Genomic DNA, 17,588 nt, shown 5'->3' with positions numbered 1-17,588 from the left:
TGTTTAAATGTAGGCAGTGAATATTCCCCCCGAGAATGTGAATGGGATGTTATAATAGTTTAAAACATGTTTCACCAAAGCTGTGATGCCAGTGTCTTTTCTTTTATGAGATACTGTTCTTTGTGCCACTGATCCTCTACTGACACAACCATGTTTCTCATTTATAAGATAAATGAGCAACATTAACAGAATGCACATTATTCAGTGATGGTCCAAATTCTGAAGTTAAAAAAAGATTCCCAATTTTACTCTCAAAATATGAACCAGATTAAGTTGTTCACATGGAAACCACTGCAAATTCCCAGCAGTAATCATTTTAGGGGACCAGAAAGGGAAAAGAGATTCTTCACAATGATCACCAGTGTACATTTAACTTTATTGCTCTCCTCAAACATTTTTTAAAAATTTTTCAATTAGGAGCTTTGATCTGTAATTACATCTTGTCTACATTGCTCTTATCTACTCAGAACATTTTACATATTCAGTGATGTGGGTTTCAGAATTTATCAATAAACAACAGAAGTTGTGAAGTTGTTCTTTCAGTGCAGATGCATGGCTTAACTCCAGCCCTGCAAAATCTTGATATTAAGGCATACACCAGAACACCAATTTTCAGTGTCTTTCTCCAGTGTAAACACTGTCATTGCCATTGATCACAGCACTATTCAAAGGACTACTTGAGACAGTTGTGGAAGGAATGTTCTTTAAATGTAGCAATCTTTTCTCCTGGATGAATATGTTTACAGGAGTGGATTGGTAAAACCAATTCATTTTCTAGTGTCTCACACTGCGGAATTGCAACTAACACACCTAAGAAATCAAACATGCTGGGAAAGCCATTAATATGTATTACACTGTGATTTGTTTATTCTAGTGGTTTGGGCATCTACACAGTGTGTGCAAAAAGCTGCCCAACAGCTCCCTGATTTGAAACTGCCACTGCTAAGTCAGAAAAACACCTACAGGTGAATGAGAATAATATATACCAACCAGCATGACTTCAAATGGCCGTGCCTAAGTTAATGGGTTCAACTGAGGTAACTGTTCAAAATATCAAAGCCTACTATCCTGTGGTGTTGTATCCATTCCCACTAAGTCCCCATCCCTTCAAAAAACTTGCCAATGGTATTGCAACTTGTGCACTGAAGCAGGTGCTGCAGGTATTGTTAAGTGGGGAGCTGCCAGTCATTTTACATGGGCACACTGGGCAGCTTGCTGCCAGATGAAATCTAGAACAGCTAAGCCTGCTTGTGCTCAGCAGAAGCACTAGCTGAGTGTATTTTTTCTACTGTGATACTACAAAGCTAAAAGGAACTTGGTTACACTTCCAACCTTCTGGAAATGTGGTAGAAACTGAGAAGTGAGGCTCAATGTTATTGCAGTGGGACAAACAGTGCAACTCCAGAATGTCACATCTTTAAAAAACAGCTTAAAGTTCACACTTTACCATGAAAGAGTTGTACCACCAAACAAAAACACATCACGAGAGATTTTCTCTCAGCTGTCAACCCCAGCAGATGGATTAAGGGAACTTTGCCACTTAATACTGTCCAGTGGTCTGTCACAAAGTTGAGATGGTGTGAATAAACCTTCATTCCTGGTCCAGGTTTTCACTCAACAGTTGCTGACATCCAGCTCCTTGCGCATGACTCTACTTTCTCTGAGGTTTCTGTCCAAGTTTCCTCTCTGTTTTGACTGCTGTAAATTCCCTTCTTATTCCTCTCCAAAAAGTAATACTCCAACATATTAAGTATACACATAAAAGAATCACAATATCCTAGTTCCTGTTTATTTTTCTAATTTCTGTCCACAGACTCAAAGCAGCACAGGTGGGATTTTTTCCTAGTGTACTGTGGGTTTGTTTCAACTCATCTCAAAGACCTGTCTTCTCTTCCACCTGTGATTTCCATTAAAGTGACACTGGCCTATTCTTCATAATTTTAATCAACCAACTTAAAACTGCCATGACAGCTTTCCCTCTCTAGGGCTCTAACAACTTAACACATTGGGTAGAACTCCTGTCACCTGCCTTTAGACATCTACAGTGCAAACACACTTAGGTTGATCAGATGAGTCTGCTATAAGCACTGGAAAAAAAAAATAAGCACATTCAGGGCACAATCCACTTTGGTTGAAGCAGGAATTGTATCCCCAAAGTCTTAACTCAGAGGCAAAAGTCTACATGACAGATGTCTACATTGACCAGATAAATAAAAACATCCTTGCCTATTCCACATCTCACCTTCTGGCTTAATTGCAATCAATCCTGTTTAAAAATCAGCTGCTTTCTCTTACACTGTTCTCTATCAACAATTGACAGCACTTTGAGATGTGCCTTGTGGAAAGGATGTTGATTAAATCTGTCTCAGGGTTCAGAGTCTGAAGTTCTTTCCTAGGAGAAAAATTGGTGGATGTGTCATACTGGTAAATATAATTCCATAAAAATATCTATGCAGAAGAACAATTACTATGTGTGCATGAAAATTAACAGTCTAATGATGCCTTTACTGACTTGTGCATAACTTCCCTTGTAAGGTTAATGTCCATGAATATGTAACATGCACCTTCTTCTCCCTACTGCTTCCCTATTGTTTTTCCCTTTTCATTATTACAGCATTTCTCCATACAGCCTGTAAGACCTTCAGTAAAGAGTTATGTTTGCATCTAAGCATTAAAGCTTATTACTAAGGCACAATAATTCCTGTAGTCTAGTTAAATATAATTGCAAGGGGAAGGGAAGACAGAAGCAGAGGGCAGTTCATAATTCACAGACTTCTCACATGATTTCAACCTTCTCCTTGCAGAACTTTGTGGGTGGGAGGAGGTTACAAATGAAGCTCTCTGCTACTTTGTGCTAAAAGCCTGTGCCAGCCCTTTAGTCAGTGGAATTTATGTAATGATAACCAAATCAATTCAGAAACCAGCTTTGTTAATTTGTCAGAGACCCGAAGAGTGCACAGCTTTAAACTTCTCTGACAGTGTCTGCAATTACTCTAGCTGAAGAGACACTTCTGAACCAAATCTAATGTTCACGGCAAAAGAGTTACATTAATTTCTATCAGCTTCTGATTGAACTGACTAGAATAAATCAGAGTGAGCGGGCACACAATCAGCTCTGCTGGCAGATTTGCAGATTGCTGGAAAGGGCCATGATAAGTCTCTGGGGTCTGGCTGTGAGTAATGTTCTCCTCCACCAACACAGCTGGATCCTGCCTAACCACACTCACTGACACCCACTGTCATCATGTCTTATCCAGAACTACTAGGTTTATAGCTTCTATCAAAAAATAAAGAAGTTGTAAGCCATGACAATATGCTCAGAGTAGAACAAGCTTCAGTGGCTTAAGGTGTCACCTCCCCTCCCAGCAATTTCCTACGTCCTCTTTGCCTGAAATTACTGCCTCACAGCAAAATCGGTGGAACGAGACATAAACTAGTCCCAGCTACTTCAACACAAGGTCCAGCAAATTAGCCTAAACTGCTCATAAGATGACTTTAACATCATATTTTGCATTAAAATGGCTTAGAAACACTAGTGTTTTTCAATCCAGGGACTGCTGTGAAGGCAGGAACCTTCAGTAAGGAGGTCAGGGAAGCAGTATTTTTTGCAGCAGTTCAGCCAGATTTGCTCAAATTTGACCCAGCAATAGGAAAGACTAAGAAATTTCACACTTAAAGTTATCATTCTTATGGCTTACTAACAGGCTTATGAACTTCTGATTGTCTGGCTGGACTAGATGACCCTTCTGAGGTCCCCTCTAACATGAATTACCCTATATACCTAGTGTGCATAGCCAGGAACCTGAAGACACAGTACTTCCTGCTGACACAAGCACAGCACATCGTGGCAAATTGTGGAGACCCATGCTTACCAAACTTTCCCTCAGAGTGGTCAAAATAGGTTGACAATGGTATTGTTATGGTGCTGAACAAATGCTTTACAAAAGGGAGGTCAGCTGTAGCATGGGGACCCTCTGCCACTAGGAAGCAGCCCCACTCGACTCAATTGTTACTAAAAAAAAGGGATGGGGGAAAAAAAACCCAACCAGAAAAATAGAGATTACACCCAAATAACCAACCTTCTCTGGGTCACAATTTCCTAGCTGGGGGATACAATCCTCAGACACAGCACTTAATGTGTTGCCTATGTGGTAAGAGGTACATAGTCTCGTGGGAAGGGATATTATGGAAGTGCTGGGACGAGGCTGCTTATCATCTGCTCTCCCCTAGAAAGGCTGAACTCTATAAGGTCTGCACAGCTTCTATCTTCTGCCTATGTGAAAAAACATCAGGAATTGATGTTAAGGACAGGCAAGTTCGAAGAAATCTGGAAAAGGGGGAAGCCAGAGTTGCAGCTGTTATGAATTCATCACGATTTTGGTCCTGGTTCCAAAATTCTCACAAAGACATAAGAATCTCCACATGATTTTGAGGGAAGATCTGTAGATATATGAGTGACACATTCATGCATGCTGTATTGTTTAAGAGGCATACTGAGCTTTTAGTTTCAATCCTTGCTCTTTCACTTGTGTCAGTTAGCATTTCTGAGAACCTTACTGTGAGATACAACCTCATGCTGCTGCCTTAAAGTAAAAACAACAGAAATTTTCCAGAGAAATCATATACTACTATCAGGTAGGATCACAAGATCATCACTGGGACACTCTCAGAACCGTCACAAGGCAGTTTCAGCAGTAAGGGCTTGCTGCAGTGGTGCAGCTGCACACAGAAACACAACTCTGATTCACTGGGATTTCAATGGGCTGCTCCTGCCTCCACATCTCCTCTGCCCTCCTTGTGCCTGCAGCAGCTCTACAGACTCAGCTAATTCGGGAACTTTCAGTTCCAGCAGAACTCGGTTAATTTTTTGGAGGAGCAAAACTGGCTCTCCACCAGATCTGATCCCAGGCTTGCCTTGCCAGATGGCATCATCAGTGTTACTGCGGTGTAAATAACAAACAGGAAGGCATATCCATGATCAGAGAGGAATGCAGGACTGCCCCTTTCGGTGGCAATACAGACACAGGCTGTCTTGCATTAACTGTGAAATTACAACCCTAGAAAGGTTTATAACTGCATGGCTCCCTTCGCAGGACACCAGGCTGCTCGTATTGACTGTTAGCTGCACGCTTCAGGAACACTAGGTAACATTCATCCTCAGGCGGTGACACAAACTGGGTGGTGCCACCCTGTGAGACTGCCTATGATCGCCAAATACCACTTCGGTCCAGGAACAGGGCAAATCCCTAAATCTGTTCCTTTACGATACTAGAAAAATGTATTACACTGCAATAGAAAAGATAGTCCAGTGCCTTTCTGCATGCCCACGTAGGACAAACGTACGCTCTGCACTTCCTAGACACTCCCACAGACGAGGTGGAGGCACATGAGGTTTGCATTCAGAGTCTGAATGAGCTCTGATGTGTATTCAGAGCTCTTCCCGCTGGTTCCAGCTGCAAGGACACGACGCAAGGGCAGAAACTGATGCACAGGAAGTTCCAGCTGAACATGAGGAAGGACTTCTTTAGTGTGCAATGACCGTGCAATGGAACAGATTGCCCAGAGAGGTTGTGGAGCCTCCCTCACTGGAGCTATTCAAGAAGGGTCTGGACGCAATCCTGCGCCATGTGCTGTGGCATGGCCCTGCTTGAGCAGGGAGTTTGCACCAGATGACCCACAGCGGTGCCTTCCAGCCTGACGCATCCTGTGACTCCGTGTTTTCAGCCTCCCCGCCCCGAGCCCTGGCGCAGCACAGCGCAGAGCACGGCCGGCGCTCAGCAGCCAGCCCGGGCGCTTGGCTCCAGCACTCCCTCCCTCCTGGCCGGCCGGGCCCCGCGCCGCTCCAGCTCCCGCAGCGAGCGGGACGCTCTCCGCCCGCCTCCGCCTGGGATGCTGAGCGCGGAGCCCTGCCGAGGGCTGCTAAACGCGGGCTGGGCGGCGGCACCCGCAGCCATCGCCGGAGGTGTCGCGGGGTTTTCCTTGAGGAAAATCCCTTTCCCCCGCCGCCAGGACAAGGCGGAGGCGCTCCGGAGGCCGGAGTGGCGGTGCCGTCCCCTCCCCGCGCCCGCCGCCGCCGCCATGGCAACCGCCCGTCGCCGCGCGCGCGCACCCCCTTCCCCGCCCGCCCCCCCCGCGCCTCTCCCCCCCGGCCCCGCTCTGACAGAGCCGCAGCGCTGCGCCCCCTCCCCGCGCCGCTCCCGCCCGCGGACACGCACCCCCGGCTCTCCCAGGTAACGGCAGGGCCCGGGAACGGGGCAGCACCTCACGGCGCTGCTGCCCGCGGCGGGCGGCGGCTCGGACCCCGCCACGCCGAGAGAGGCGGCGGGGATGGGGGGGAAACCAGCGGTAGAGGCTGGAGGAGGGCGGGGGCGCCCCCCATCTCCCGCGGAGCGTGCCGGGAAGTGTAGTCCGCGCCCCCCCCTCCGGGCGCTGGGAGCTGCCGGGAGAATCGGCGGGAGGGAACTACAGCCCCCAGAGCTCTCGGCGGGGGGGAATGGGTGCTGCGGAGGGGATCCCTGTGGGGACGGGAGGTTCCCTCTGAACGAGGGCACTGAGGCGGCTCTTGCCGCGGAACAGCGAGGGAGAGAAGCCCCTGTGCCGCTGCCGGGGCGGGAGGGGCTGGAAGGAGGGGCGGTGCGGCCGGGCCGGCTGGGAGGGTGGGCGCAGGGACTGTGCGGCTGCAGAGGGGAGGCGCGGGGCAGGGCAGTGAATGGGGGGTGGGTGCGGGAGAAACATGGGTGGGTGCCTGCGGTGAGGGGAGGATGGGTGGGGGGGCGTCTGGATGCCAGTGGAGGGAAGAAAGAATACAAGGAAAGGGGCACATGGGAACATGGCTGGATGGATGGAGATGTGCTGGAGCAGATGGACGGAGAGAGCTGTGCAGAAGGCGGAGCAGACTGGAGTGTGGGGATGGGTACGAAGGAGGCAATGGTCAGAGGGAGCTCTGGAAAGTTTCCCCAACCAGTTTGCATTTACGGTTTCCAGTTTTGCGTCTCCTACAACGCTTAGGCTCTGTTGAGCTTGTTTCACTACATGGTCTGGACACAGTGTAAATTTTTAAAAATTATTCTGCTACATTTCTATTTTTCCCCAAAAAATTTCTGTCACGATGTCAGCATTTGTCCCTTTTCTCTTTTTATTTCCTCTCCTGACAGTTCTCGTGTTATTCTTTATCTTGTGTTTTCTAACATTCATGAAGGGGAATAAAATTATAGTTTCTCTGTATATCATACTTAAAATACACGTGTTTATGATTGGTATATAAGGGGGTGTCATTTATTCTTCCTGAAAATCTCTATCTTAAAAGCATCAGTACATTAGTACTCCCTTGTATATGAATATTGAATGTCTATTCCTACTAGTTTCACATTTCACAGACATGGGTTTCTTTCCAATGAATGCTTGATTGCAGTTGCAGATTGTTGAACAGTTTCTTTTTTCTTCCTTTTCCCGCCCCATCCCTATGTCAGCTATATGCTAGACAGGCTTCAGCTTCTTGCAGCTCCTGGTACTTGCCACACTGCAGAATTGAACATTGCAGCTGCAGCGTGCTTCCAGGGTGCTTGGCTCTTGGAGATTTGGGCTTTTGAGCAAGTAATGGGGAGAAATAGAGCCCACCCTGACCTAATCCCAATCAAAAGCCTGAGAGGTAAATGGAATACAAGAAAAAAAAATTATAGGCCTTTATCTGGTTTTCTGTGTAATTAATTAAAAAAAAAACCAACAAAAAGAAACTGATTCTGGGGATGAACTGAGAAATCTGAAGAGTAGATGTCTGTAGCACTAACAGCAATATGCATATAAATGCATATTTTTTTTTAAAAAGTATGCTATTCTATTTGAGTAATACATATCCTTAGTCCTAAAGAGCCAATTCTTTGAAATTCAGAGTGGGGTTCAAGAGGTGGAAAATTCAGCCCAAAATTCTGACCTTATAAATCAGGGTTATAAACACCTATGTGAGTGTATTAAACCTGCAATTATTCATGGAAAGCTTATCTGGGATGCAGCTTGGCTGAGCTGGGAATGGAGCAGCAGCAGCAGCCAGGCTTTGTGGAGCTGGCTGTGGTCTGGTAGGGCTCATGGGCTGCAGCACAGGGGGAACGCAGGAGTGCTGTATCCAGGCCAGGTGCAGGAGCAGTTTCACTGCCTTTCTTGGCACAGAGCCTGACCTAAGAAACGCTCTGAACCCGAGCTGGCTCTGCGCAGGCCCACCTTGGGAGCCTTTGGTGGCATGTTTGCTCTACCAGAAGTGCTTACACACATGATACGCAGAGAAGCAAGTGGCTCCACAAAGGACCAGAAGGATTATTGACTCGGGCTGGGTTCCACTTTGTTGAGCTCCAGACAGAATCCTTCAGGTATCTGGGCCCTGCATCCTGTCAGAGGAGGGGTTGACTCATCCACCTCAGGGCTGGTCCCACCTGAACACGGGCCTGGGTTTGATTTGATACTAATGTCAGAAGCCCTGGAGGCTGTGCTGGAGAGGAGAGAGAGGTGTGGAGCCAGCCTGGGTCCAGCAGGGCTAAGGTGGAGCAGAAGCTGGCAAGCCTGTCACTGCCTGACCCGTGGGTATATGTAGTTATGCTCGCCAGAGTGCCCCACAGCATTTGTTTTAGCTCTTTTCCTTACCCAGCCTTGCTAATGAACACCTCATTACCCCAAGTAATGGTGATGTGGCCATATGGATGTGTCTGAAACTGGTGTATGAGGTGCTTGGAGAAGGATATGGTTCCCACTCAGTTTTAGGAATAGCACAGCTGTCTCTGATTCTCCTTTCTACTTCTTCAGAAAACTGTACTTCAAAGGCCCTGCAAATGGCTGTTTCATTCTACAGGATGCTTTCTGTTTGGTTCACCAAACTAATGAAATCTCTCATTTATATCTCTAAGTTAATCTTTAATTAAAAGACTGACCACCTATTTAGTGTTTTCTTATGTGTTTACTTTTCACTTGTGGTGAGTGTCTTTACTTCATTTGAACATTTTTTTTTCACTTGCACTCAAAGTAATTGTCTGTTTCAAGTTAAGAATGCACACAAAAATAGTTTGAGGCCTGCATGCATGCTTCTTCTCCTTCCCACTTCCCATACACATCTCCCTATTAACTCCATGTCTGCTATTGCAAAACAGAGTTTCAGTGCAAAGAGGCCAAAAACCAGTTAGCAGAAAGCAGTTGACTGAATTAAAAGATCCCTTGGTGCTGGGTTTCCTGGACCACAATATGTGTGTGTGTGTGTTTTATCTGGTGTCTGTACTGCTTTAAAAAATGACATAACCTGCTGCAACCCCAACACTGCTGCTGCCATTGTAGCCAGCCTTGTCACTGCTAATGCACACAGCAAAAGGAAAAAACAGCACTGGCATAACACATTTCTCATCTTTGATTCATTTACATGTAGTTTAAATTCAAATCTGCTGGAACTGAGCCATGTCCTTACTTACAGATATGTTTTTAACAGGAGCTGTGATCCTGTGAAGTCATGATCTTAGTTTTCACACCAGTCCATAAGACCACAGCTGCATGTTCAAACAAAGCCATGTTAACAGGGAAAGATGGATTTAGCTATGGAACTTGGCAAGCCTTTTGTTTGTTTGTTTTTTATCTGACAATGATCAGTTAAAATGTTGTTTTTGTCATGCAAACGTAATGTCTGCAGCATTAGCAATTGCTTCTGAACAGGGACAGATAATTACTGGAAGTGAGGATCATTCTGCACCCAACACCAAAACAAAAGAGATAATCTTTATAATAAAGCAAGAAAGACTTATTTAATTTCTTTTATTTTATTTTTAATATCTTATTCTTAAAAATCAAATAAAATGTATCAAGCACATAAAAAATACAGTCTGTATTTCTGTCAGAAATAGAATTCTGTAGGCTTCTAGTAGGAGTCTTATGTCATGCAGGGAAAAACACTTTTTTTGTTTCTCTGACAATGTTCCAGTTAGTGTTGCTGTTTATACTTTCTCAGGTAAAGAATTGTCATATTGTTACATGTCTCTATTTTAACAATTTTTAAGTTTCAAGAGAAGACTGAAAATCAGATCATTGTGCTATTTTAAGTGAAGACATAATTGAGGGAAAGAGAGCTGTTTGAAACTGGTCAAAGTTGGCTTACAAAACCAATATGGCCTTAACCTAAGAATGGAAGCTTTCAATTAACTGTAATGAAAAGCTTTCAAGCAGTGAGAGGAATTTGACGAAAAAACAACTTCAGTTTATGACTTCGACTCTGATAATAGAAATGGTTGCACATGAAAAGTATATGAATCCAAACATCAAAACCTCTTAACACTGGACTTCTCTTCCTGCTTTGCTCTGTGTGGCAATTGACCTGTTCTGGGATTGTGCGGTGGCAGAGAGTCATCCTGGCTCTGCCTTGAAGAGGCAAGTGGAAAATGAAGTGAAAAATGTACAGTCATACCTCAGTCATAAGCACTGAATTCAGAAGATGGTGCCTAACAGTGTGACTCTCTGTCTTGTGACATTAGTTGTAACTCCTGTATTACATTTCAGGATGCCCAACATCATGCATGGCTGATTTACAGAAAATGAGAAACAGGATTAGTAGCCAATCTTCATCAGTGTATGTCCAGGACTTTCCAGATGTTCAGCTGTCCAGTCAGCAGTACTGCAGGGCTGCCATGATGTGAGAGCATATGTCCAGCAATCTCAGGAAGCTGTAGAATGTTTTTGTTTTGCCTGGATAAAATTTTGATCAGAGAAAGACATATGTCCAGGAAAATCCATGTATTGGATATCCCTCTCAGTGAATAATTAACATCTGATTTGGAGAAAAGTCTGATTAGTAGGTATTAAATAAGGCTTGATGTGACTATTGAAACAATGAGAATAAAGCTAAAGTATCTAACAGCTCACTAAATGACAGTCCTCCATCCTATGCAAGAGTCAAGGGCTTGTGGAGAAAATGGAATGCATTGGTGTTGCTGGTTGTGTCAAAACAAATGCATAAAAGAGAAAGATAGCAGATGCCTTCCATTTTGGCACTTGCAGAGTGAGTGTTTGGGATCAAGCAAGAGGAAAAGCCCTGCTGCAGAACCACTCTACAGGGGGGAGCATTTGCTGCCTCTGGTAACACTGTGGTGATGTAGTGCTGAGAGAGATGGTTTGAAGAGGGCTAGTCCTGAATCCATTCCCACTGGTGTTGCACACAAGTTTGGAATAGTGTGCTAAGCTGTCCCCCTTTGCCTGTCATTCACACAGTCACTGTATCTGCCCATGGATATGTTTTGTGTGTATAATGCTTTGATGTTAAAGTAGAGACTGTCTTTTGGATCTTGCTCAATTGCGCATTGCTTTAGTTCTGGGAGAAAAATTCTTTTCTGACCCCACATAGGGATCAGCTCAGCTTATGCTCCAAAGAATAGAGATTAATATCCTCTGTGACCTTTTAGCCTAGCTGCTGCAGGGTTTTTAACAAGTGGGTTTAAGACCCCATGTGTGGCAGCTATGCCAACACCAATGTCTGTAATGTCTCTTCTTGTCAATGATCCGTGAACTAAGGAATCTCCAAGGACATCCTGACGTGCAGTGGAGCTGTTACTAGTGCAGGAGAGAACCACACAATGATAGAATGAAAAGCTGGTGTCACAAGTAGTGTGTAAGTTGTTCTAAATGTACTTGACAACAGTTGTCCTTGGCTGTATATTTACTTTAAAGATGTGGCTGTGGTGTGGTAGGAAAACTAAATATCTAAACAAAGCTCCAGATAACAAACAACAAAATGCTTTATTTATGATTTTTGTATTTCTGGTTCCTTGGATGTCTCTGATGTTGTATGAACTCTATAATACAATGTAGAACAGATAATAAAGAGTGAGTACATAACATGAAAAGGTCCTCACCTAGTTGTAGTTACTTCTCCCTCCCTCCCCATCCCTGACATTGAAAAATGGGATGATCAGAAAACAACACAGGAAATAATTCCTTCCAAAAAATATTTTTTCCTTTATTTTGGATTTATTTGTTTTGATTGGATTTGGATATTCTGAAATAACATCACCTTCACTGGTGTGCATAGGAGGCTTGTAGTTTGTTTAAACCATTTTTAGCATTAGTTTTAAATAGCAGTAGAATCTCAGAGAACTGCCTGGGATTCCAGGAAAGCACTGATTTAGGACTGAGACCTACAGATGCTGTTTCAAATAAAGCTCCAGTAAATGGGTGACATTATATTCACCTTTTCAAGCTATGTGACATCTTTGGTGTCTAGGGTAGGTGATAAGTAAAAACTGAAGTGCCTGAATCCACAAGAAAGATCCAGGGGCCTTTGTCAGCCTAGCTCTGGAGGTATTGACCGCTCAGTAGGTACACAGGTGTGCATCCACCAGCCTCCCTCCATGCTCCAAGTTTCAGTGCCTGTCAGTGTTCTATAAGCTCTTCAGTGTGACACACCAGGCATCAAGCTCATGTGTAAGCTTTGGCATCACCAGCATGAGGCAGGAGGCCCCCAAACTCTTGGAAGCTGGAGGAAGTGGGAGAGTCTTGTTTGGATTGCTCCTGCAGTTTTGAAACCGTGTAAATTTTTCTGCGCCCTGCCTCTCAGCTTCCAGTCTAACCACTGTCCTGTAGTGGGCACGTTTGCATGGCTCTTATGGCTTGCCTCCTGCCTGTGGATTGACCCAGCTTCCACCACAGACAGAGATGAGGAGGTTGTCTCCTCTGGTGAGCAGGGAACTCTTCTGGAATTAAGGGAAGTTGGTTGTGAGTATCAGTCCTCTTAAGACAAAAGGGAGTTAAATATACCCAGAGGGTGGGAACTAGCTGTAATAAGGAGCAATGAGAGGTTGTAAAGGAAGTATGTGTTCTGTTTAATGGATTTCTAGGACTTGAATTCAGGAGTTCCTTAAAAATGTTTTATTTACTCACTGTCTTTCACTACATATGCGGAAATCCTCCAGAGATTTGAGGAATGTTTTTCTTAATGGTGACAGGCTGGTTGTGAAGCACATCCTAACCTGGATGTGTTTGAAGACAGGTCAGTGGCTTCTGCCCCACATGGTGTTCTGTTCATTTATAAGCTGACTCATGAGATCTGAATGGGTTATAAACTATCTTCAGTTCCTATAATTTTATGCATTTCCTGTGCAATGTGAGTGACATAACTTTTTTTTCCTATTAGTTACAATTTTCTGTATTTAAAAATTAAATTATCTTAGTTGCTGCTAATCCAGATCTTGGTAATGATGTATCCTGTCTATGTCAGGAAACAAAATTAGGGCTGTCACCCTTTCCACCTTAGATTTTCTCCTGCCCAGTAGTTTACAACAGCCAGCGGGAATGCCGTGCAAGCTGAAAAGTGCAGCACAGCATGAGGACAAGTAAAGCCCCAGTAAGTCCTGCTGTGCTTGGTGGAGTGTCAGCTGCAGGGTAGCAGCATGTTCTTGCTATCAGAGTCATCAGCCACATGCAAGCTGTGTGACCTGTGGGTTTAAGTGAGGGTGGCAGGTTTCCATGGCTTTGTTGCAGGGAGCAGGAGTGATGAGGTGATGGAGCAGACCTGGTGTGCAGCTGTAGGTAGCAGTTAGGACCATCTGTGTGGCACCTTTGGGAGGTGCAGTGTGTGTTTGCTCAGGGCAGAATGGATGTCTGCTTAATTTGTCAGGGGTTTGAATTTTGCTAAGCACAGGAAATACAAAAGCATAAGACACATCCTCCTTATTGCCATCTTGCTCCTGTCTTGTCTGTTTATAAAACCTACTTACATTTTTATAACCCACTAGGATGTAAAAGGTTACTTCTCCCTGTTCTGCCTTCTGTCTGCTACCACCTTCTGTGTGCACTCCTATAGCACAAGCTGTTTTCAGCTGTGTAGCCTGAACTGTGTTTGTATCCCCCCTTCCCAGTTTCTTCTTCACCTCCTTGGTCTTGCCAAACCCTTGATACAACTAGTGGACCACTCTCCAGAGCTGACCTCCTCCCTCTTGCTCAATGCAACTCTACATTGCATAGCTATGAATTGCAATTTTTTATTTTTCATTTCCAGGGATTTATATCTGGGTGAATGTCAGGGACCCCCACACATACTGAGTCAGAGAACAAGGGAAAGGAACTGATGCTCTTTATCTGTGGTGAGAACCTAAACTTTGGGTCACATGAGATTCAGATAAAAGGGCAGGCACTGCTTCAATCCTGAACCTTAAATACAAACCTAGCTGTACAATACAGCTTAATTCTGAATGTCTGGGTTATTGGTTTCTTGACTGGTTACTGGGAAAAGTTGGGCTATGGATTTGCCTTAAAGTCATGCTGCAATTTGAGGACTAGGGGAAGGTTGTACTTTGGGAATCACTGTTCTAAGGAGTGTTAAATTTGGATTGCTAACTCGGCCATAAATCGCAAAGTGACATGTTAAATTTAATGAAAAAATTCAAGTCATCATGTGGATGGTGGAGTACTTTGAAAGAATATTTAAACAGAATGAGGCTCTCAACTTTGTCTATAGTAGAGCAATCATTCAACCATATCATAATCTCATTAGGGTGAGGGCTCTTGAAAGTGTGAAGTGCAGACATCCCTGATGCTGGTTGGCACATTTAGGCATGTATGTAATACAACAGAATAAAAAGCAATTTAATGCCTCGTGTGATTTGTGATTCACAGCTGATGGCTGCTAATACATTGTGGTGATCTGCAAATTAAAGTTGAGTTTGTTAGTTTCAGTGTGGGAAGGGCATTTAATTTCGTTGCATTAATTTAGCAGGACTGGGGCCAAAGGCAGCAAAGAAGTTGTGTTTTTAATCACTATAAAAGAGTTACGATTTGTGATCTGGAACCTTAAGCTAGTAAAGAGATACTCCAGACATAAATGGTTGTAGAAGAGCAGGACTGGATGGGAGCGGTGCTGGAAAGACGCAATTCAGCTATGAGAAAAATAACAAAACTAGAGCATTACTGTCTGAATTATTCTACAGCATGTAAAATTCATTTTTTCTGGTAATTATGTTCTCTTTTAGATTTCTGAGTAAAGATGAATTTAGCAGAGATTTGTGATAATGCCAAAAAAGGAAGAGAATATGCACTCCTTGGGAACTATGACTCTTCTATGGTATATTACCAGGGTGTCATCCAGCAAATCCAGAGACATTGCCAGTCGATCAGAGATCCAGCAATTAAGGGCAAATGGCAACAGGTAGGGTGAAATAACATTGGCCATATTCTATTACTTGATATTTAAAAACCACACTACACCTCCCAAACCTTATAAGATGCAGAGGACTTATATTTCAGTGATGTTGGCAGCAGTTGTTGTACAATATTTTGTTGATATTCATGGGAAAATAATTTTCATGATGTGATCAAAAGGAATTCTATTGTTCTAACTGAATCGATTATTTTGTTGTTTTCACTTAGGATGTCTGTCTAATTCCTGGTCTGTTTCTGTCTGCATTCTCTCTGTGACTGCATACTTTTGAAAAAAATTAAGGATTTTCTTTTCCTTTTGTATCTTTTGGCCACCTAATGTCCAGTAAACTAAAATGTGAGTGGGTGGGTTAGCATCACTAGCATTGTTGTCTGAGTAGCAGCTAACTAAATTACTATAGTGTACAAATTTGGATCAGGTTTCTAAAACTGCAAGTCATACTCTTAGCCTGAATCTTGCACACATCCATCTCCCTGCTAGACAGAGTACTGTTGAACCCATGGTGAAATCTGCAGGTGAAATATAAGAACCCCATCTATTTATTACTTTTCAGTATTTAAGTCTTCCTCACATTTTTTGGCCCGTTTTTCATGGTACAAACTGTGTTCTATAAACATAAAAAGGAAGAAAACCATATAAAGATGTTTCCTAGAATAAAGAATTCATGTTACCTAAAGACCATGTTGTGAAAGAATAATGTATCTCCTATGAAAGATACAATTTTGCAGTAGGTAGCTAAAGAGATGATTTCAGTAAGAGTTTTTCTAAATATCATATGTTTAAATGATATCACCTAAAAACAGAAGCAAATTTTCCTTTTTCGTTGCAGCAGATGATTTGTTTATAGGTTTGTGTTTGAAACTTCTGACACTAACATAGAGTATTTTATGTACTGATAAGTACAACACTGTTGACAATCACTTTGTAGTAACAGTACTATTCAGGTGTTTATCATGGAACTGTAGAAGTCTGTTTATGAAGAGCTTGTCTGCAAAGCATGTGCATCCAGCAGAGATAGTTTTCCTGGTAATGTAGTAAGCTGGATGTTGTATAGGAGATACTCACATTCAAGTACTTGTATTCAAGCTTTTTCCCACCCCAGGATGTGCTGATACAAGGTGTTCATGCCCAGTACACGTCGTTAGTCCCTGCCAAACTTGCAGCTGATGTGAAGGTAGAGTATGAGGATTTCCTCATTCTGCAGCTGAACCACTGCATTTTCTTCACATCTAGTATTCAGTGTTTCCTCTGATGACACTGATTCTTCCAATAAACTTTCAACAGCTCTTGTGTTGTGAAGGTCACTCAAGTCTCATGTTATCGTGCGTTGTTTGAACTGCTTCAAAGAAGTCTGTGCACCATGGAATGTGTGCTACACATTGGACACAAACCTCAAGTACAAAAGGACCATTAACACAGTTTCCAGGATTCATTCCCTGGGGAAGGCAGCTGTCTCTCCAGCAGAGGATCTGAAGTTGACACCTTCTCAGAAATTATTCCCTTTAGGCAAAAGAAGAATAGCCCCTGACCATGTCACATAAATGCTTTAGAGATCTGACCCAAATAAGATCTGCAGTAGGTGGGGTAGCGTCTGTCATGCTTTGCACTCATGTTAATTCTGAAACTTCCCAACACAGTAGTGGCAGATGAGCTTTGTCAGAATATTGCTTTGCTGTTACTGGTGCCAGGCTCAGAGACAAACAGCAAAAAGTAAGAAATGTGACTGAAAAAAAAAATGAAGGGCTTCATCCCTAGGTTATTTGCCTTCTCATTCATTTATGGGAACAAAATGATACAGCCCAAGAGCAAACGATGCAGCCCTGGAACTACTAGCTTTTCCATACCTGAGCTTGTGTGTTTTGGTGAGACCTATAGAGATAGACCTGCTTTCTTTACCGACTCTTTATAAATAATTGTTGTGCTTTCTCGCTCCTTGAGACAGAGTAAGAGGGAGTCTGATGATGTGGATGTTAGCATTGCTTTCCAGCTCCAACAGCAGCTACATCCAAACTGTCAGTCACAGTCAAGGAGCTGTCTTGACTGACAAGCTGTTCTGAAAAAAATTTAACTGAGAAGTTGGATCACAAGTAACATTCATTCGCAGTATTAAAACAATATCTAGATATTAATTTTCGATCTTCCTCATTAAAGTGTTATGCCATACACATTATATAAGTTTAGCGAAGTTCAGGTCCAACCCACTTGGTACCAGTAATGTGCAGAAGTGAAAGATTCCCATACCAGTGTGGTTCCTGCAAGTGGCTTGAGAAGAAAAGCAACCCTTAAGTCATGGATCTGCTTTGTTGCCTTGTGTATGACAGAGGATTTTCCCGGTAGTTTACTGAGCAATGTCAAAGCCCAGGTGAACCAGAAGTAGTTGGGATTTTGGGTCAGATTCCCAAATGCTCTTGATCTACCTCTC

The 17,588-nt window shown here is 43.5% G+C and overlaps 1 protein-coding gene across 3 annotated transcripts in view; it reads left to right on the top strand.

The window, feature by feature from the left end:
• The first annotated feature begins 6,143 nt into the window (after window positions 1–6,143).
• KATNAL1 (katanin catalytic subunit A1 like 1) overlaps window positions 6,144–17,588 on the top strand; it is a 37,426-nt gene continuing 25,981 nt past the window's right edge. For 2 of the 3 annotated variants that reach the window (XM_054003452.1, XM_054003470.1), the window contains exons 1-2: window positions 6,144–6,230; window positions 14,979–15,154. In XM_054003452.1, coding sequence (XP_053859427.1) covers window positions 14,993–15,154 — 162 coding nt within the window. In that variant the 5' untranslated portion in view covers window positions 6,144–6,230; window positions 14,979–14,992. Of the gene's footprint in view, window positions 6,231–14,008; window positions 14,094–14,978; window positions 15,155–17,588 lie in introns of all 3 variants that reach the window. The other variant, XM_054003461.1, reaches the window with a different exon arrangement.

This window comes from Vidua macroura, chromosome 2, assembly GCF_024509145.1.
Source record: "Vidua macroura isolate BioBank_ID:100142 chromosome 2, ASM2450914v1, whole genome shotgun sequence".
Taxonomy (NCBI): domain Eukaryota; kingdom Metazoa; phylum Chordata; class Aves; order Passeriformes; family Viduidae; genus Vidua; species Vidua macroura.
The sequence above is the reverse complement of the archived record's forward strand: the minus strand, read 5'-3'. Positions and strand labels throughout refer to the sequence as shown.